Genomic DNA, 22,949 nt, shown 5'->3' with positions numbered 1-22,949 from the left:
TACCAAATTCTTCTGTATCTTTTTTGTATCTAGATTGGATCTACAAATATGGCCACCAGTCAATATGTATTCCCTGCTCGCCTAGGGATTGGTTACTTTTGAGGTTTCCTTGGTTGTCTAAAAGTTCTTTATAGCTAATCATTTTATTGATCTCTAATGTATTTGGGTATATCATGGCTTCCATCGTCAATAGCCAGTTCGGGATTTTCATATATTGTTTTCTTCTAATTTCCTCCCCTACTTGTATTAGTGCTTCTCTTATGTCTACGGAAATATGTTTTAGTCTTTTTCTTTTTATCCCACAGGAAGGCATGCCACCCTTTTTGTAGGTCATGTCCTTCCAGAATTAAGATTCTTTTATTTCTTAAATTAACCCATTCCCTTATCCATACTAGGGTTGCCGCTTTGTAATATATTTCCCATGCTGGGAGTCCAAAGCCTCCCCTGCTTCTATTATCTTGTAATGATCGCAATTTAATTCTTGCTTTTTTTCCGTCCCAAATAAATTTCCTAATAATTTTATTAATTTCTGTAAAAGAAATTTGTCCAAGATAACGGGTATCGTTTGGAATAGATATAATATTTTGGGCAGGATATTCATCTTTATTGATGCTATCCTGCCCAAAAGTGATAATTGCAGTTTCCCCCATTTTTCCATGTCGTGTTTTATTTTTTGAACCAGAGGTATATAGTTGTCTTATTTTAAAGCTGAGCATCTTGCTGATATCCATATCCCTAAATATTTAATTTTTTTTACTATTTGTAAGTCTAATTCCTTTTCTAATTCATTCTTCTGAGTTTCTGTTAAATTTTCCACCAGCATTTTGGTTTTCCCTTTATTCAATTTAAATCCAGCTACCTCCCCATACCTTCCTATTTCCTTCAATAATCTCGGGCCTGTTTCTAAGGGTTCCTCTATAATGAGTACTACATCATCCGCAAAAGCCGGGGCCTTGTATTCCTCTCTCCTAATCTTTAAGCCTTTTATTTCATTGTTTTTTCTAATTCTATTTAATAAGGTTTCTAACGTCAAAATGAATAACAATGGTGACAGTGGGCACCCTTGTCTTACACCTTTCTTAATTTGAAATGTATTAGTCATATCCCCATTTATTATTATTTTTGCCCTTTGTATTTTGTAAATTGTTTCTATCATTTTCTTAAAATTAGTTCTGAATTTCATTATTTTAATTTGCTCAATCATAAATTGCCAATTAAGATTGTCAAAAGCTTTTTGCACGTCTAGGAATACAAGGGCCATTTGTTTTTCTGGATGGGCTTCATAATATTCAGTGGTATCCACAACTATTCTTATGTTATTCCTTATTTGTCTATCTGGTAGGAAGCCATTCTGATCCAGGTGTATAATGGAATTTAGTATCCTTTTCAGTCTTTCTGCAATTATGTTCATGAAAATTTTATAGTCTGTGTTTAAGAGGGAAATCGGTCTATAATTTTTAATTTGTTTTTGGTCTGTATCTTCTTTTGGAAGTAATGTGATGTATGCTTCCCTCCATGATTCTGGTATTTTTGCTTCCAATAGGGCCTCATTACATATCTCCAATAGTTTTGGTGTTATAATTTCATCTAATTTTTTGTAGATTTCTCCTGGGAGACCATCCGGGCCTGGTGTTTTGTTATTTCTGAGTTTTGAAATTGCCACTCTTAATTCTTCAATTGTAATTTCTTTGTTTAACATTTCTCTCTCCTCCTCTCCTATTGTTGGGATCTTTTCCTCCTTTAAATATTCTTCAATCTTTTCTATTAATACATCCTCCTTATTATAGAGCTCTGTGTAATATTCTTGGGCTATTTTCATTTTATCCTCTTCTTTGTTCTGTAGGTTTCCCTTTGTGTCTTCCAATTGCTGAATGATCTACATTTTGTGTTCTTTCTTTAATTCATAGGCCAACCGTCTGCCCGTCTTGTTTGCGTTCTCAAAATAATATTGTTTAGATTGTCTAAGTTTATTTGCTGTTTCCTCCTGGTCTAATATATTCATTTTATGCTTCAGTACTGTCAATTTCTCTTTAACCATTTTGTCTCCTGGGCTTAGTTGGAGTTTCTTTTCCGTGTTTCCAATTTCTTCCTGGAGAGTGTTATGTGCCTTCCATTTTTCTTTGTTTTTATGTGCATTGTATGTTATTGTTATCCCCCTTAATTAAGCTTTAATCGTATCCCATAGATTAGTTAGGGAGGTATGTTGCTTTTTGTTTTCTTTAAAAAATAATCTCAGTTCTCCCGTTATCTTTTCTATATATTCCTTCTCTCTTAAAACTTGTAGATTTAGTCTCCATCTCCTGGTCTTCTTTCTTTTTGAGACCCTCCATTTTACTTCCAGGGGATTATGATCTGCCCATATGTTAGGATTAATTTCTACTGTTTCCATTTCCAATCCCAATTCTTTGTTTGCCATTAACATATCTATTCTGGACCATGATGTTTGGGGGTTAGAATAGAAAGTGTAATTTCTCTCATTTGGGTGTAAGGTCCTCCAGATATCTGTTAAATTTAGTTCTTCTGTCATATTGAAAAAAGTTTTAGGTAATCTGTCCCTTTTTTTTCTATTGTCTTTGCCACATTTATAGTCTTTTTCTGTGTCCATTAAAGTCTCCCACTATCCAAATATTTCTGTATTCCATTTTAATTATCTGTTCATGTAATTTTTTATAATATTCTCCCTGATTTTTGTTGGGTGCATAAATGACTACTAATAATATTGGTAAATTTCCTCTCTTTATTTCCATCATTAATGTTTTTCCTTTGGGATCTACGTATTTTTGTTCAGCGACAATCTCTCCCTTAATGTATATTGCAACCCCCTCCCTTTTTTCCCCCCTCTAGTGCTGTGTAAACTTTCCCTAATTTACCATATTCCAGGTATCTTTTATCTTGTTTCCGTATGGCATATTATATCAATGTTTTGTTTGGCTAGTTTTGTGAATATCTGTCTCCTCTTTTTAATCTCGTTCAATCCGTTTACATTAATCGATAATAATTTCCAATCTTCCATTTTTTGGAGGTTTCCTAACAAGGGTTAATATTTATTCGTCCTTGTGGCCCTTTGTGTTCTTGGTTTTTTCCCTTTTGTGTCTCTATTCTCTCTTTCTTCTGTGTCTTTCTTCTCCAAAGGTCCTTCTTTAGGGTCTCGTTGGTAAGAGGTATCTTCTTCCTGGGTTATCCTCTCTGCTTCTTCCTTGCTACTTTGTTCTTTTTCCATTCCTATCAGTTGGTCTAGGAAGTCTTGCGTTGTCACTAGACTGTCTATCTTATTTTTTTCCCTTGCCACGTGATTAGCATTCCTTCTGGCAGTGCCATCTAAATAGGATATTTCTTTTATTTAGTTGCATAGCAAGGAAGCGTAGTCTCTTCGTAGCTCCCTTACTCTCCTGGGGACTTGTTTCAATGGTATGACCTCTTTCCCCTTGTACATCACCGGTCCTTCTCTGGTTATATTGTATAGGATATCACAGACTTTTTTTCCTGGTAAATCTAATGTGGACCTCTCTTGGTAACTTATACCTTCTGGCATAATTTGTCTGGACTCGGTATACCTCGTCCAATTCTGTTATTATTTCTTGCTTGTCCCTCTGTAGGGCCTCTGCAATTATTTCTGCCATTAGCTATCCCAGATCTTCCCTTTCCCTTCGGTTACGTTCTGAAATCTCAGGTAAAACGCCACCTAGTCCATTTCCAATTGTATGATGGAATCTTCAAGTTCTCTGTTCTGTGCCATCAGTTATTGGTCTACCTGTTCCAGTTTCCTTTCATTTTGTTCCAAATTGGTTTCTACATTCTTTATTTTTTGTTCATTTTTGTGGATTGAATCTTGGATGTCATTCACTTTGCTGTCCAAAATCTGGATATCTGTTTTCAGTTCATTATGATTACTGGACAGTTTCTCCTGAATCTTCACCATCATCTCCTGTATTAATTTTAAGGTGGTTTGCATGGCCTGCATTGTTGGAATTACAATAGATTTTTCCATCTTCATCTGTTCTTCTGTTGACTGTTGAGTTGAGGGGGATGCTGTGGTAATTGTTGGGTTTGATGTAGTTTTCTTTCCAGTCTTTAACATTGTTGTGGAAAGACTTTTCTTTCAGTATCCTTCTCTGATCTCCCACAATCCTATCTATATTTTTCCAAACTATCATCCACTGTTATTACCTTTTTGTCTTATTCTTGTTTTTCTTATCTTTATTTATGTTAGTCTATAATGTCCGACTAATGATCTTCCAGTATTTTAATCAATAGAGGCTGGTATCTATTAACTTATGCCTTATATTTTCTTTTCTCTTCTATTCTTATATTTTATATATTCTAAAATGACATATACTCACTAATTAAGTTAGTCAGAGTAATCTTAAAGGTAATCTTAAATTTCTATGCAATAAAGTCTATATTTAAACATATAAATAATAGATTAAATCAATCTTACTGTACTTTCATGAAACTGAGGAAATACACATAGTCATATGGAAGAGATAAAAGATCAGCATCTAATATTACCAAGGTGAATCACTGCCTTACCAAGTTCTCCTCAGCCGTGTATAAAGGCAAAAATAGAATTGGGATAACATTATCTTTATTGCCTTTATAAATCTACAAAGAAAATGTATTTGATAATTTGTAGACCACATTTCCTCTAGAAGCTCAAGTTGGCACAACCCTCCTTTGATCTGAGAAATAGGTTAGGCTGATAGTTCCAAAATGTCAGAGATCTTTCACTGTTGAATGTGTACATGAACTTGGTCTTAATCCCACCCAACCATGACACTCAGCTTCCTTCAAGATATTTAGGGCTTTTTAACCTCAAATCTGTATTTTAGAAATGATTTTTACCTATTTTATGCACATTTGAAGATCTTTTGAGGTTTTAACAGAATATTTGTTAGGAACGATCTCATTCCTTGTACGTTTAAATATTTTCAAAGCCACTAAAATCAATGTTGTTGATGAACTCCTGCGCATGCTCCAAGATGGCGACCTGGCCCTAGGCTCGTTGTGATAGAGATGGGGTGTTTGGCTTGTGAGGGTCTCCGGGGGTCGTTTTGACCATCTGGGACCCCCCTGCCCAGCAGGCGTTGCTTGTAGCCGGTTGACTGAGAGCTTTTTGGGCGCTCTAAGGTGCCGATAACAGCGTGGCACCGACGCTCCGACGAACAGCTGTTCCGAGGCCGCCACGAGAAGGGCGGCGTTCGTGATCTATGGGCGGCGGCGGCGGAGGAAATAGAAACGGCTGGCTTTCGGCTATGTCTGGATGGTTGGTGCGGCGGCTGCGGTGGGGATGCTGGCGTCGTCGCGGACTGCACCCCCCCGCGTCGGAGCAGCGGAGGTAGACGTCGGGGGAAGGAAGCGGGCGTCAAAGGAGGCGAGGGCGAATGGAAGATGTGGCTGTTGGTGGTGCCCGCGATGATGCCAGCGCCTCCGACGCCGTTGCAGCAGCTGTTGGGATGGCTGAAGTCGTGTAGCCAAGGAAGAACACGAGGGGGGAGCCTCCATCTCTGAATTTTAAATCTTGGCAACTTCGGGCCGCCATGGGGCTCTGGGGTAATTCCCAAATTTTAGCTCCCATGGTGAGGCCTCCTTTATAGCCATCTTGGGGGGCCAGGACTGGGCATATAGGATGGTTGGAAGACCTGGAGGACTGGGGGGGGTTAACGAGGGTGGAGGGGCTGTTGGAGTTACTGCGCAGCCCTGGTTAACCCTCTTCCCCCCCCGCCCCCCGTCCTAGCTGGGCCATTATCAGGCCCTATGACTAACATGCTTGCCCTGCCGGTTTCTGCTCGATGGAGGTGGCTCCCACCTATTTTCCATCTATCTGCTTGCCTGTACTATCCATCTATACGCTACCTGTATGAATACTGTGGACAGCTTACTTTCTTCTGGAGACTTTGGACCTGGCTCTGTTTGTTATCTAGCACGCTGGCTGTATGAAAAATGGCAGCTTACGGGAGGACGAACGAAGCCGGTTTCTATCATTGTTTCACTACTGATGGGATGTACCATCTCCCCCATGGCTAGTTGGCCAACCATTGTGAGAGGCTGGTTGGACGATTACCCTCGAATTGGTTGGAACATTGGACTCCCCCACTGCCGTGAGAGGACAGTGGAGACTCTCCCGCTTATGGTTAACCTGCCTTTTTCAGGACAATTTGGACTATCATGGAGCCCTGGGCCATACTTTATCACTACCTCAGAGCTTAGATGTACTTAAGGGCACAGCTTCTTGCATTGCGAGACTCCCCCCTCTCGCAAGCCTGGCCCTCCACGTTATCGAGGACCTACCTCAATGACGGGTCTTGGAACCCAGAGAGGTGGCATGTGGCGAAGAGGGGGTTGAGGCGTTTTTTATGTAAATTTCTGGATAAATTTTTAAGGGGTCCCAGGGGGGGAAGGTAAAATTGGAACTAGGGTTGTGGGTTCGGGGGATAACCCACCAAGGGGAAGGTCGGGCCTGGCCACTATGCGCGGCGGGGGGGTGGGAGTTCCGGAGGAAATGGGGGGGTCGAGCTTGTCCAGATCGTGTTTTCACCATCGGTACTGTGAGGGGGAGGGGTAGATATGGCGGGAGCAGGGGGCCATATCATGTTAAGGGAGCGCGCATCCACTGTCTTCAAGCGGTAGCGTGCTCCGGCCCCCAAGGCTCCACTCGTTCTCCAGGTTGCACAGACCCTCAGGGCCCGGGCCTTCGGCTGATGTTGTGCAATGCCAGGTCCGTAGTAAATAAAGCCCCCCTCATTTGTGATCTTGTTCAGGAGGGGGGAGCGGACCTGGCGGGTATTACGGAGACCTGGTTGGGCCTGGAGGGAGGGGTCCCTCTGGTAGAAATGTGCCCACCAGGCTTCCACGCATTCCATCAGCCGAGGTCACAGGGAAGGGGCGGGGGTGTAGCGGTTATTATTAGAGAAGGTTTTAGGCCGAGGGAGGCCACTGTTCCTCAGACGGCCGGTTGTGAGACCCTCCTTGTGAAATGGGGTCATGGGGTTCAGATGGGTTTGCTGATCACGTACCTGGCTCCCTGCCACGTGGCAGCAGCCCTGCGCGAGCTACTCAACGTTATCGCCGCGGTGGCAGTTGATACCCCCAGACTTATAGTCATGGGGGATTTCAACCTGCCGTCCGTGGGTGAGACGTCTGAGGTGGCTCGGGAGTTCATGGCTTCCATGACGGCTATGGATCTGACCCAGCTAATTCATGGCCCTACGCACATGGGGGGAAACACACTGGACTTGATTTTTGTCTCTGGACAGTGGCTGAGTGATCTTGAGATAGGGGACATAGTCATCGAGCCCTTGTCATGGTCGGATCACTCTCTCCTTCGCCTTGACCTTCGAACCGCTGCACCCCACCGCAGGGAGGCGGAACCGATAAGATGGTACCGCCCCAGGCGCCTGATGGAACCTGATAGGTTCCAGATGGAACTTGGGCCAATCCCTGAGGTCCTGGCTCACGCCTTGACTGGACACCTAGTGGCCGCCTGGGATAGAGCGGCCGCTGGAGCTCTGGATCGAGTCGTGCCTTTGCGGCCTCTGACCCGGCGCTGATCTCACCTGGCTCCTTGGTTCACCGAGGAGCTGAGGGAGATGAAGCGCCGGAAAAGACGCCTAGAGAGTAGTTGGAGGGCCAGTCGTACTGAATCTGATCGGACACTGGTAAGATCTCATATTAAGAATTACCTAGTGGCGATAAAAGCAGCGAAATGCACTTATCTTGCTGCTCTTATTGCGTCATCAGATAACCGCCCGGCTGCCCTGTTTAGGGTGACCCGCTCCCTGCTCCACCAGGAAGCAAGGGAGGACCCCTTGGAGGAAAGAGCCGAGGATTTTGTTCAGTATCTGTATGACAAAATCACTCAGATTCGGGAAGATCTGGACTCCGACTGGGTAGATCCAGTGGGGATGACGGAGGCAGGTCCTGAGAATGTTATCTGGGAAGAGATTGATTCTGTGACCCCTGAGGACGTGGACAGGATTCTGGGTAGACTGAATGCGACCACATGTTTGTTGGACCCGTGCCCCTCCTGGTTAGTGCTGGCTTCCCGGGAGGTGACGCGAGGCTGGCTCCAGGGGATTATAAATGCTTCATTGGGCGAGGGTGTCTTTCCCGCCGCCTTGAAAGAGGCGGTGGTGAGACCTCTCCTCAAGAAGCCTTCCCTGGACCCGGCAATATTGGCTAATTATCGTCCAGTCTCCAACCTTCGCTTTGTGGCGAAGGTTGTTGAGAGTGTGGTGGCACGACAGTTTCCCCAGTACCTGGATGAAACGACGTATCTAGATCCATTCCAGTCGGGTTTCAGGCCTGGGTACAGCACGGAAACGGCATTGGTCGCGTTGGTGGATGATCTCTGGAGGGCTTGGGACAGAGGTTGTTCCTCTGTCCTGGTCCTATTAGATCTCTCAGCGGCTTTTGATACCATCGACCATGGTATCATGCTGCACCGGTTGGAAGAGTCAGGGGTGGGAGGCACCGTATTATGGTGGTTCTCCTCCTTTCTCTCTGACCGGTCGCAGTCTGTGTTGACAGGGGGGCAGAGGTCGACCCGAGGCCCCTTATATGTGGGGTGCCACAAGGATCGGTCCTCTCGCCCCTTTTGTTCAACATTTATGTGAAGCCGCTGGGCGAGATCATCCGTGGTTTCGGGGTGGAGTACCATCAGTACGCTGACGACACCCAGCTGTACATCTCCACCCTAGACCACCCTAACGATGTCCTTGATGTCCCGGTGCCTGGAGGCCGTACGGATCTGGATGGGGAGAAACAGGCTCAGGCTCAACCCATCCAAGACCGAGTGGCTGTGGTTTCCGACGTCCCGATATAGTCAGCTGGTGCCATCACTGACTATTGGGGGCGAAGCATTGGCCCCCACGGAAAGGGCTCGCAACTTGGGTGTCCTCCTGGATTCACGGCTGTCTTTAGAAGAGCACTTGACAGCCGTGACCGGGAGGATTTTTCATCAGGTCCGCCTGATCCGCCAGTTGCGTCCCTTTCTGGATCGGGACTCGTTACGCATGGTCACTCATGCCCTCGTCACCTCCCGTCTGGACTATTGTAACGCTCTCTACATCGGGCTCCCCTTGAGGAGCACTCGGAGGCTCCAACTGGCGCAGAGTGCGGCCGCGCAGGTGGTGATGGAAGCGACGTGGCGCTCCCATGTAACGCCTCTCCTGCGCGAGCTGCACTGGCTCCCGGTGGTCTTCCGAGTGCGCTTCAAGGTTTTGGTTATCACCTTCAGAGCGCTCCATGGCTTAGGACCTGGTTATTTGCGGGACCGTCTGCTACTACCAATAGCCTCCCACCGACCAGTACGCTCCCATAGAGAGGGGCTCCTCCGGGTGCCGTCGGCCAAACAATGTCGACTGGCAGCCCCCAGGGTGAGAGCCTTCTCTGTGGGGGCACCTACAATCTGGAACGAGCTCCCCCCCGAGATACGGAGGATTCCGGATCTGCGTACCTTCCGCCGCACGCTTAAGACGTTCCTATTCCATCAAGCTGGCCTGACCTAAACTTTTCCTCTTTTTAAATGGGAATTTTAAATTTGGTTTTAAATTATTGGGGTTTTAAAATGGTTCAGCCAAATTTATTTAATTTGTTTTATCTCTATTTTAAATTTTGTATTTATATGTTTTATTTTATGGCTGTTCACCGCCCTGAGTCCTTCGGGAGTAGGGCGGTATACAAATTTAATAAAATGAAAATGAAAATGAAAATGAAATGTTGTTAAGGATGCCAAATCAGAGAGATTCAAGGCAGTATACAGAATTAAATATAATAAAAATAGAAGACCAAATATAGAACTGCTAGCACACTGGGGAAACAACAACAAAAAATCCACTTCTATAATCATTAACCATGTGGGATCACAAATCAAGTCTATCCTCTTTCATCTGATGATGCACTCTCCTTTCATCTATACTTTAATTCTGCAAACTAAGATTTTAGAAAGTAACTTCTATACTTTATTGTATAGCAGCATAATATCTGTCCAAAAAGATTAATCTCTTTTTTCTGGATTTCTGATTACCTTTGCTACTGAAACTTATATGTGAGACTTGGAATAAACATTTAAGATCAAAATTAGATGGTAGTTTCATTTTATAAACAAAGTCATTCAAGATGCAGCATGCAAATATGAAAAAATGTTCCCTTAAAGTCAATAACATGGCACCATCATTAGCTGCAATAACTATCACTAAATGCTTCCGTAGTTTATCAGACTTTCATATCATTATGTAGGAATTTCAGCTGATTTCTTTGTGGCAAATTGCTTCTACTCGGTAACATTCCAAGAGTTTTCAAGCATGAACTGATTGTTTCAGATCCTGCCACAATATTTTGGCAGAGTTTGGGTCTAGATTTTGACTTGGCCATTTTAAAACCTTTGCAGCAGACATGTCCAATCCATGTGCCACAGGCTGCATGCAGCCCTGGACAGTTAGTAATGAGGCTCCACATGATCATAATAAAAATATTTTAAAAGGTTGGTTATTTATATACATTAACTATATTATATATTTTATATACAGCTCAAGAAAATTCCTCTTCACTCAATGAGGCCTAGGCAAGCCAAAAGTTTTGAAATCCATGCTTTATAGGTTTACATAACCTTTTCTAAACTTGCTAACATGTCTGCAATCCTTATGTTGTTGTATTACTCACTCATGCTTTAGCTGATTGACAAATGGCCTCTTCACAATACTTTGATATAAAGCACGATTCATTCAGTGGCTAAGATATATAGAAATTCAGAAAATCCCAAAGGGTGGAATACTTTATTACAGAACTATATAGCATCATGGCATATCTGATTTAGAAATGTAAAGAGGACAACTTCAGTGTAAAAGCCTTGCACAATTAATATAGAAGTCCAGGTTACTATGCCATCTTGGCTTCATTTTTTCTTATCCCAATACAATTTTGTAGCTCCTATCACATTAGCAAGTTAAGATGCAATAGTAGGTTAAACAGTTACCAACTATACTGCCTTCTGCAGTAATTATTTACAGACTACAAACAAGCAAAAATGAGCAAATAGTTCCCCAATCTTTTATTTCAACCCCAATCTTTTATTTCATTTTTTATTTTAAAGAATTTTTATTTTAAAGAATTTATATGCCAGTCCAACTTTACCAAAAGTTGGTGGCTAGTAAAACTAATATTCATATTCTTGTTAAAGTACATATTCTTCAGCAGCCTTTTAATGTGTGTTTAAAGATATCAAAGTATTTATCAAGATCATGACCTTCAATTTTAGGCTTCTGAAATGATTAAGCACAGTACCTTTATTCTTATCTATTATATATATTCTACAAGTGAGAACAGGAGCAACTAAGTATTCTTGCATTTATCACTGTTAAAAGTGCTGGGTAAACAAAACAATTCGTCTTTTCTTGCCCAATTCCTTTTCTTAAAGATGTATGTACTTATACTTACAAATTTAAGTGTTTCTGAATTTTCTTTTTGTGGTTTCTTCCATTTTTTAAATAGCTTAATAAAAAAACCATAATATTTTAGTTTACTAGTATATAAGACTAGAAAGAAGCTTCTTGTCCTTATGTGCGTTTTATAAAAACTTTAAAAATCTAACTTTAAATTGTTTTTCTTCAATAAATCCTATTTTTCAAACAAAAGTTTATCAAAGCAGATATTATAAAGGAAGGCATTAGAAATTATAACAATTAAACAGGTCCAGTTTGTTCTTCCTAGAGATCCTCTTTATGCCAATAGAAAGAAAATTGGAGAAAGAAAGCAGCTGACCAGTAAAGATGGATGTTATTAATAAGGAAAAAAGTCTTCTACATTTCTGATAGGTAGGCATATTGTCTTTATAAATTCTAGGTTTTAATTGTTGTGCAAGTCTAAAAAATCCCAGCTACTACCTTCCAGGTATCTGTACCATTCAGAGTTTGGGCAGTAAAAATAAATGTTTTGAGGGTGGCTTTTGCTGCCTATGTTAACATTTGCTGGGGATATTGAGAGAAATTCATTGTGGCTCATAAGCCCTACCAAGCCCTACCAAGCTGTTTTATTATCAAAATGGTATATACAGATAGTCCTTGACCTATGACCACAATTGAGGCCAAAATTTATGTTGTTAAACGAGACATTTTTAAGTGAGTTTTGCCCTATTTGATGATCTTTCTTGCCACAGTTGTTGAGTGAATCATTGCAGTCAGGGGTGGGTTCTACTTACCTTTACTACCAATTCGCAGTGAGAGCACTCGTGTGCATGCGCTTCTGCGCATGTGCAGATGATTCATTATGTTGTGGCAGGTGGGCGAAGCCTCCCACTGGTTTTATTACCGGTTCTATAGAACCAGACAGAACCGGAAGCAACCCACCACTGATTGCAGTTATTAGCAACATGACTGTTAAGTGAATCTGGCTTCCCTACTGACTTTGTCAGAAGGTGACAAACGCTGATCACATGACCCCAGAACACTGCAACAGTCATAAATATCAGCCAGTTGCCAAGCATCTGAATTTTGATCATGTGACCACGGGGCTAAGTCACCTGTTTCAGTGCCATTGTAACTTTGAACAGTCACTAAACAAACTTTTGTAAATTGAGGATTACCTGTACTTTCAAAGCAAGGTGCAGGAACTCTTAATACAATTTAAATGTCCCAAGGCTCTTCAGAATTGAAGGCTTTCCATAAATCGGTGGAACTTCCAACCTAAACTGGAAAGTTATTTTCTGCTTTTGGGAAATGCATAAAATACGAAGAAAAACTCCCTTAAAGAAATAGCTTATTCAGTCCACCTTTCTATTCCGGAAAATACTTCAAGGAAGGGGTCAATACTCCGATATAAACTCAGCAGCCTTCTTCTCAGCATGAGATATACTTTCGTCGAAATAGGAGGCTCTTACACCTACTGCTAACAGCTGTTGATTTTAATTGCCCGAGATTCCCCACTCATTTTTTACCTGCTCTCTCTCATAATTCAGCCAGTTTACGCGCAATCTCCCAAGCCTCATATATATTTGCAGTTGCCGGTGGTGGTGGTTTTTTAAACCCAAAACTGGGTTTTTGGGGTTCATGTCTGGTTTCTACGGTTATTTTAAAATACAATGAAATCTAGGTTTTTTGATACATTGCATTAATGTATCAAATTATATGTATTAAATGGGTAAAATGATTTAGCTTAAAACTGACTTGTGTTTTTGGTAATCGAGGAGGGGGAGTGTTGTGTAGAATCTGAGTTCATTTGAGCGCGAAATCTTGCTAGGAAGTCCACTGGCCAGCTCTGAAAATAGGTAAAAATAATTTCGCTTGAAACTGACTTATTGTGCTTTTTTGTTTTCTGGGATTTTGTGTAGAATCTGGGTTTATTTGAACGCGATTTTTTTTTTTTAAGGAAACTCCACTGGCAACCTCAACACATTGGCTGCGAGAAGCGCAGGAAGAGGAAGGAGTAAAGTTCCACCTCCTCCTCCTCCTCTACCCCAAGCTCTGACGACAAAGCCGTGCGCAGCGCAGCGACGGGGAGTAGCCACGTTGACAAGTGAAGCTACACGGAGGAGGAGTGTCTTGCTTTGGAGCGAGCAAACCTACCACCTACTGTCTGTCTTCCGTGCTGGATTCGCGACTGCCCTGTTTGCGGCGGCGGCTCCAGAGCAAACAATGTCTTCGCCGCCCAAAGTCAAAGCAGAAACCCGCGCTGGACATCCTCCCGCCGGTACAGCTGCTATTCCCGCTGCCCTTTCTCTCCGCTCTCCTTCCGCCACTTCTGCTTTGCTCTGCCTCCTGTGGGCAGTTTATGGCGCGCTGGGGAAGAAGGGAAGCTGATAATGGGGAAAGATCCCACCTCTCTGCCTCTGTGGGCGCTTTCAAACTGAGCTTGGGTCTTGGGAGGTTTATAGTCTGGATTCGACCCCTTCTCCCACGTTAATTATTTCAGGAGGAAGACAGCGGGTCTTGGAACGGGAAAGTAGTTTACTTTTTAGGAAACAGGACCGCGCGATCCTATGTCAGTACTTATTTCTAAGGCGGGGATTCACTCGACGTGCTGCAGAAAAGTATTAACGGCTCAGTTTTTAAACGTTCGGTAGTAACTGCCAAGCCGCCTTCGTTTGAAATAACAGAAGGCGAGGGGGGAGGGGGGCGATGTTTCTGTTAGGCTCATGGAATGTGTTGCAAGTCTCCTAAGAACCAGGCTGCCCATCCCCCTCCTGGTTGACGTGTTAACATCGGGCACGTGTTGCGAATTGAGGCAGACTGTCGGAACCACGAAAGAGATCCTGTATTGGGGCTCTTTATGGAAGGTCAATAGTTCAACCCGTTATTTTCTCTTTCCTCGTGCAGAAATTATGATACCGCAGTCACATAATTAAAAATTCTTGAAATGAATGCTGATTTTATATGTGTGTGTGTAAATGTGTATGCTAGGATATTCTTACTGTTTTTTTCTTGCATATTTCACTTTGATTTACGGTAGCATGCCTAATACTGGGATTGTGTGAAGAGGTAGTTACTTACTTCAAACACCCAGAAACAATATCTACTAAAGAACAAAAGTGCAAAAAAATCATGTTTAAAATAACACTTCAGGAGCAAAAAAAAAATCATTTTAAAAGCAACACATCAAATGCAGTGAAGTGATTATTCCTTATTAGCCCTTTTTAAAGATTGTTTTAATTTCAATAATGAAATAAAATTAGAATAAAAAGGGGATCAAATCACAAGAGTTTAATGCTAACCATTGCTAATGATGCTAAGGAGCCTTGGTGGTGCAGCGGACTAAAGTGCTGTTAAGTAGCACTTAGCTGCCAGCTGCCTGCAATTACTGCGAGTTCAAATCTCACCAGGCTCAAGGTTGACTCAGCCTTCCATCCTTCCGAGGTAGGTAAAATGAGGACCCGGATTGTTGGGGCAATAAGTTGACTTTGTATAAAAAAGAACACAGCTTAGGAGGGGCCGAAAGCCCTACTAAGCAGGTATATACAAAAGTATGAAGGCTATTGCTTAACGCATTGTAAGCCGCCCTCAGTCTCTGGAGAAGGGCGGCATATAAATTGAACCAATAAATAAATAAATTCAGATGCTGATTTTTTTTCTGTTAAACATCAGGACAATAATCATATTCTTCAGCTTTCTGCAATGTACTGTGTAAATAAATAGGGAAATATTTTCAAGTTCTCCTACTCCCAAGTTCTTTGAAGTTTAGAAGTACCAGTGAAAAACCAAGTACTTTTTCAGAGTTTCTTTATTTGACTTTGACATTTTCCTGAGATATGTTTATTTGCAGTCAGTTTGATATAGTGGTTACAGTGCTAGCCTAGAAACCAGGAGACTTTGAGTTTTGGTCCCGCCTTAGGCATGAAAGCCAGTTGGGTGACTTTGAGACAATGACTTTCTCTCAGCCCGATCCATTTCATAAGGTGGTTTGTTGTAAGGAAAATGATGGGGAATACTACATATGTTTACTGTCTTGAGTTACCTATAAAATAATAAAGGTAAAATAAAGATGTAATCTAAATAACAACACAGTCTGGAATATTGATTAAAGGTGCTGCACTAGGAGCAGGATAATCCAATTTCTAGTCCTCCATTAGGCGTGAAAGATGCTGTGTCTCTTTGGCCCAGCCACTCTCTAGGAGCAAAGTACTGGCAAATCATATTTATTTATTGTAAAAGGAAAAAAAAAATTAGGAAATTGTTTCATATGCTTATTTTGTAAGTTGCCTCACTATGAGACAATTTTTTAAAATTAATATTTATGTAAAAGTCCATGTAACTTCTCTGTTTTAGGAAAATATTCCCTATATTTATAGATAATAACAATAGCACTTATATACCGCTTCATAGTGCTTTACAGCCCTGTCTAAGCAGTTTACAGAGTCAGCTTATTGCCCCCAACAATCTGGATCCTCATTTTATCGACCCTGGAAGGATGGAAGGCTGAGTCAACCTTGAGTCGGTCAGGAGTGAGCAGTGAGTTAGCCTGCAGTACTGCATTCTAACCACTGATCCACCAAGTATTCTGGTTCCTCTTATTTAATTTTTGTATAAATACTTGGGTCAGGAGTATCCTTTAAACTGTTAACCTTCCACAAGCTGAACATTAATTGGTAAACCATAAAAATACAAAATTAAGTTGTTTTAATTAAAACCATAGGTGACAAATAGATGGGAAATCTAATGAACAAGGTTTTACATCTATTTCTCCACCATCTACATAAAATACTATATTGTATACAGTGCACTCAGAATTGTTACTTCTATTTTTCAGTATTTGCATAGAAGGTGTGCTACTGTGATCCCAATGCTTTAAAAGTGTTTGAAGTTAAAATGTTATTTTGGTTGCTTTTTGAAGTGTAGATCAGTAGCTATAAGGACTGTTGTGTATTAAAAATAGCACAATTCAAATTATTGCTCCATCCTTTTAATCGTGGCAGTACAGCTAGAAGTGAGTTTGTATTTCCTTGGAAACATAGGCTTGGCTAGTCTTTTTTCAACTTTTGGTTAAAACTTGCCTTCATTCCAGTGGGTTTAGCTTGCTAATTTTAGCTGCTAAATTTAAACCTATGTGGAGGAATCACTAAAAAAACAGCCTCAAACTTATGTTTTTTTCTTTGAATTTCTCATTGCTTTAGATCCTAATAATGCTTAAAAAGTTATTAAACAAACTTGGATCTAAAAACAAAGGATCAATTTATGCACCCATTTCTATGTCAGGGTTCCTAACATTAACTTTTACCAATACCTCAACCTTTCTACTGTTCCAATGTTGGAAAATTGGGCTTTTTACTTTGACCTAGTTTACTCTTGTTCCATCATGTTAAGTATCCTAAAACTTTTGTTCTTCATATCTGCTCATGTTCTTACGTTGTCCTGTCCTTCTTATCAAACTTTTATTTGTGTACTTCTATCAGCACAGGTTTTGCACTGTGGTGTGCACTGCATAGTATTTGGAGATATAAGACAAATGCAGTCTGGTATAATGGTTTATTGCATGTTTTGGATTTTAGTCTTAGAATTTTAGAAATAGACCCTTACACATTGTAGATTTATTTATTGGAGGTCCTTGTGCTTATTTTAATTTAAGAGTAACAACTTTTCTTGTCTTTGTGCTATAACTGAAGTAAATTCCATCTGTATATTATAAAATATCACCATAATATTTTGTACTGTGACTAGGTACTAGAAGTCAGTGTTAGAATTTGGGAGCGGGAGGGATACAGAAAAGAAGCAAGACACTTGCTCCCTGACACTTCGGAGTAGGCTGAAATTATGAATACTCACATAGGAATATTAGAATCTGTTTCATATTGACTTCCTACAAAAACTTTGTTAATCCATGGTTCTTTAAATTTTAAATAAATAAAAGGATCCTTTCAATTGCCTTTTCCATTCTATAAACGAATTGTCAGTCCTGGTGTGCCTGGCGGCCCAGGGCTGCCATTTCAGCAGGGAACTGAGAAGCCGGGATTGCCTTTTATGCGGGGACCCAAAAACGATACGGCCACCGTGACGCTAAACCCATCGAACTGAAGAGCCCACACCAGACCTGTTGGCACTGCTGACATCAACACCGTACAGCTGATGGGTGGCTAAAACCAAAATGGACACTTGCGTGCATGCTCACTGAGTATGGCTGACAATGGAATTCTGCTGGCCTCCCTGCTCAATGTCTACTGACTCGGTTTAGGGAAGAATAGAGGGTGGTGCGAGTGTGTGGGTGGCTGGGCAGGGCTAGGGAACAGTTTAAAATGGTGGGACAGTTACTGGACGATTAGTCCTGACTTTGAATTTCCTGTTGATGGATGTCAGTTCGTGCCGGTGTTTGTGAGGGAGATAAAAAATACTCACTTCAGAACTGTGTTTGGGGAATCTCAGACATTTTAGTTAGTAGGGGCTGGGCTATTTCATTTAATCTAGAGGTAGAAGAACAAGACTAGATTTCTTCTCTGAAACAATATTTAATAACCCTTGAGCTGAATTCATTTATTACCATACAGGTAGTAAGTCCTCAACTTCATTTGATGATGGTTCAAAGTTACAGTGGCTTTGGGAAAAGTGACTTATGACATTTTAATTACAATTGTCATAACACCCATAGGGTCACATGATTGCAGTTTGGACACTTAGCAACTGACTTGTATTTATGAAGGTTGTAGCATCTTGCAATTATGGCATGGTGATTTGTGATCTTCTCAGATGCTTTCTGACAAGCAAAGTCAATTGGGAAAGTTAGATTTGCTTAATGATCACATGATTCATTTTAACAATTGCATTAAGAAATTGGGTTTAATCACGTGATGACTCACTTTATGACCACATCAACTTAACACAGAAATGTATGACCCAATTTTATGAAAAGGCTAGGACTACATGTATCTGTTTGCAACGGAAACAATTGTCTACATCTTTTTGTGTGTTCTGGGAGTATAGTATAAATGGGGGAGGATTCAATCTTTTGTTCTGCAATGGTAATGGAGTCCAGGATCCTGGTGATCATACATATTTGTTGTACTAAAGGTGAGAGTGCTGAAAGCTGTAATTTGTCAACACGTGGAGAAAATTCACAACCCTGCTGTGAATGAATAATTAGAGACCCCTCCAATTTGAGAGGGAAAAGAAAACTTTACAAATGGCTGCCTTTCCAGAAAAAGTTTTTACAATAGGTTTAAGTCATTTGCAATAGATTTAAGAAGGATCTTGGAAGAGTTTTGGAATAATATCAGGTATCTCTCTTTCAGTCTGAAGATCTGATAGACTTTTCAGCATGTACACGCACATCAGATTGAATCCCTAAATTGATTCTGTTAGACAATTCAAATCCAAATCACATTGATGCACTGAATAATGAATTCAGAAGGAATCTTAACTGTTACATGCAAGATCTTAAGTACAAACAAGTGGTTTGCAAAAGCATATTACTCCTTTTGGCACAAATCCTTTACTAGAAGCTTAATTGAATGCATCACTTTACAGCTTTTGTACATTTTTGCACACAGAAATGGAAAATGTTTCATTATTTAATACATGGACGATTAAAACTCGAATGATCAAAATTATCAAAATCTTTCCCTGCTTTTTAACTCTATGGTTCTCAGTCCTGTTATCTAAATTTATATATACTGAGCCTGGATATGCATGTCTCTGAATTGATCAGCAAAATAATCTTCCTATCTTTTTGGCCAGGAGCTTCTCAGAGATAGTGATTGTGTAAAGAAATTCCTAAGTTTTTTTTTAGGAAAAGCATTGCTATCGGATCAGTATTGAGGGATATTTCCAATGCCTTCTGACAAAAAAAAAAAAATATTGTGCAATTTTATTTCAGGATGTGTGGATGTAGCCAGTGTTATTTTTCATTTCAAACTATTCTGGTCATTCACTTAATTAATTTCTGGAATTAATTTCTGGAATTAAAAAAGTTACATGTTTTTCATCTTCAGTCTAGTCACCGTCACAGCCAGCAAAATACAATTGATGCTTTTGGGGGGAGAAAGTTTCAGCATAGATTTTAAAGTATCATAACTTGTTTTGGGAAAAAGTATTTCTTTGCAAATAGCTTTAAAAATCTGATTTTCCCTAATTGGCTTGCCAGGACACTTATTTGTTGAACTCATTTTAGCAATTTGACTCAGTAGGAGTGAGGTTGAAAAGAGCTGAAAGGCTATAAATTCAGGGTTTGGAAACCAAGAAGAAATATAGTGAAATAATACTGTAGTAGTATAAAGAAATCTTTTGTGCAGAAGGCATGATATTAGCCTCTGCATGGTGTGAAGTTAAGTAGGTACATCCTGAAAGAGGTTCACTAAACTCCTCTGCTATTGGAACATAATTTTTAAAGTGAAAAGTACCTATAAAGTGATGCTTTTATTGATTTATGTTTTGTTTCATTTCCAAAGACCCCATCAACCACAATTCCTTGGGTAGAACCTTTCTAACATATGTTCCCTCAGAAAGTATTATGAAAATAATTTACCATAATTTGTTATACCATTTTTACATAGCTCTACACAATACACATTTTTGTCAGTGCCATACCTGATGCATTTTTATCCAAATGCGCATGCATGTGCGCACGCACACACATAATATGCACTTTCAAGTAATCATCTACAGTAGTAACTTTCCCTTATCCCAGATAATGTGAAATTTAAAACATAAATAATTTGTTTAAAGTATAAATGGACTAGAAGTCTGAATGGGAATATAAATTCATATCTCAAAGTATATAATGTTTTATCAATTAATACAATGGTTATGAAAGTTCTCAGGTAGGATTCTTTTGTTGACCCTATTCCTAGCTATCATTTTAATTGGGATGCTGTAATTGAATTAAAGGTCTTCCACAAACACAAAGACCTCTGTTAAAAATTTGTAAAGATTTAGGCATACAGTAGACATTGAATCAATAAGTGCTAGATGGATTTAATCACAATCACAACATTAAAATGACATAATTTTAATTTATGAAACTGTTAACCTTAATATGTTCATTGTATCTTTACTTAGCTTATCTGATGGATTCTTTACCTCATCTTATTTTTCTCGTAGTCAAAGCTGGTGGAATGAGAATTGTGCAAAAGCATCCACATACTCCAGATACCAAAGAAGACAAAGATAAAGATGATCAGGAATGGGAAAGTGGCACCAGGTGAAGTATTATAAATAAGATACATGAATTATAATCTGCATTATCCTGTTTCAGTTTTCATGTGAAACCAGAGAGTTCTAGAGAACAGGAATTATGACACTTTTTTAAAAAAATATTTTTTAAAAAAATTCTTTTAGTCCAAGGCTTATCTGTGACCGCATTTCAGCAAATAGAGTTGTTAGTAAAATGTGCAGAACTGGAAGTAAGAATTGGGCATAGTCTGGGACCACAATAATACATGCACTAACAACCGCTTTAAACTCAATGTAAATAGTTCTAAACCTGACTAAAAAATATGATTTCTGTAATAGAGTTGTCAAAGTCTGGAATACCCTACCTGATTCACTTGTCTCAGCTACAAATTTTCAGTTTGTCACAAATTGACTTCTGTGGACCTTACTTCATACTTAAATGGTCAGTGGAGGGAGCGTGCATCAGTGCACTAAAGTACCTATCATCCTTGTCATTGTATTTTTATTTTCTTATTCTTGTTCTCGTTTTTGTTGACAAATTCCAATAAATAAATAAATAAAAAATAGACATAAAATGTCTAAAAACTTGCAGTATCTGTAGTTTCTCTATTTCTTTAATGTAGTGGCACAGTGGTTAGAATGCAGTATTGCAGGCTAATTCAACTCACTGCCAGGAATTCGATCCTCACCCACTTAAGGTTGACTCAGCCTTCCATTCTTTCGAGGTCGGTAAAATGAGGACCCAGATTGTTGGGGGCAATATATTGACTTTGTAAACTACTTAGAGAGTGCTGTAAAGCACTGTGAACAGTATATAAGTCTAAGTGCTATTGCTATTTAAAGTATTTTGGGCTCATAATTTATCTGTCCAGAGTAAATTGTGATTTTGGAAGAATTACGATGTGAGCAGTGATAGCATGATCAAAATCTTTCCCTTGCATACCTGCAGCCATACCTCTGCAAAAGTTGAGGTGAGTTTGAAATGGTACAACCCTCTGAAAGATTTACTAATGAGACATTGTGTCCATCATTAGAAAGAAAAGCATGAATACAGGTAAAGCATCAGGAGATACAGAAGAAGCAATGTAAATACTCACAATACTCAATGAACTTGCTCTGGTAGAGCGCAGAGATAGTGAAAGCTTTACAAATTAGGTTTGTAAATGGCTGTAGAACTTGCAGCTTTCTAGAAGTTATGAATCTATATTCCTCAACAACTGTACCCAAGGTAGCCAACAGTTAAAGATGCTGGGGTTGTACTTCTTCAACATTTGGAAAGCCATAGATTTCTCAAAACTTACTTTGTTGGAAAATACATATAAAATGAAGAAATAAGATCTAGAATAGTGTATAATCTAATAACTCTATCTAAGAGGTTGAATATGAGCATTTGCCTAAAGAACCTCACTGCAAATTGTTTGGTAGAAAATTTGACTAGATTCATTTGTTTTCTTACATTTCTTACATTGCAGCCATAATAATGAAATTATGCCCACTGTAATAAAGTAGAAAAAATATGTACAAAAGGAAAATATGATTTCCAATGTGCCTTCATTCTGTCAGTAAATGTTTAGTTACTAAAGTTTTGCCGAGTAAAACTGTATGAAGGGAGCAACTTAGAAGCTGATATAAGTTATTTTTTTCCTGATAGTAGTTAAATTATCCTTGACAAATGTCAGAAACCTATCAAAACAGCATACCTTGGCTGAAGGAAAGTTCAACCGATTGCTGTTCTTCAATGAGGTTTCTAACATTCTACAGAGTCATACATGAGCATGGCTGGTAAACATTGGATTGGATACAAGCCAGCCAAGCTGTAACTTGCAGGCTTTATATTACCGTATTTTTCACACTATTAGACGCACTGGACCATAAGACGCACATTAGCTTTAGAGGAGGAAAACAAGAAAAAAAATCTGCCTCTGCCTCCCAGTATCCATCCAGTATCCATCTGGCTAGCGTCCTTGCAGGAAACAGCGAACAGCCTGGTGAGCTTCAGCACATTATCACAGCCCCAGCAAATGGTTCGTCAGGGCTCTGCTCCATTGCGCCCACCACTGTCAACTGAGCTGAACTTCTGCCATTGCCGGGGACCACTGGAGCCTTCTCTGCCAAGCAGCTGATTGGCAGTTGGATCGACCTCCCAGAATACTGCCAGGGCTGCCATGGCTTCAGTTAAACATTGTTCAATCTCTTCAATGGCCACGGCGCCTAGAACCTAGAACCTAGAACAACTGATCGGTGGTATTCCAGGAGGCCAATCCAACCGCCGATCAACAGCGAAGGCTCCAGCATTCCCCGTCAGTGGCGAACAGTGGCAGCAGTGACAGGCAGCAGTTGCTGCTGCCACACCAACCCCTCTCCCCC

At 40.4% G+C, this 22,949-nt stretch overlaps 1 protein-coding gene across 1 annotated transcript in view; it reads left to right on the top strand.

The window, feature by feature from the left end:
• Positions 1 to 13,361: 13,361 nt before the first annotated feature.
• Positions 13,362 to 22,949, top strand: part of DAP (death associated protein) — a 53,667-nt gene continuing 44,079 nt past the window's right edge. The window contains exons 1-2 of the mRNA XM_034411872.2: positions 13,362 to 13,680; positions 20,511 to 20,610. Of these exons, the coding sequence (XP_034267763.1) occupies positions 13,626 to 13,680; positions 20,511 to 20,610 (155 nt within the window). The 5' untranslated portion in view covers positions 13,362 to 13,625. The remainder of the gene's footprint in view (positions 13,681 to 20,510; positions 20,611 to 22,949) is intronic.

Source organism: Pantherophis guttatus, chromosome 3 (assembly GCF_059756535.1).
Source record: "Pantherophis guttatus breed Tessera chromosome 3, ASM5975653v1, whole genome shotgun sequence".
NCBI lineage: Eukaryota > Metazoa > Chordata > Lepidosauria > Squamata > Colubridae > Pantherophis > Pantherophis guttatus.
Note: the sequence above shows the minus strand (reverse complement) of the source record. Positions and strands in the feature narration are given on the sequence as shown.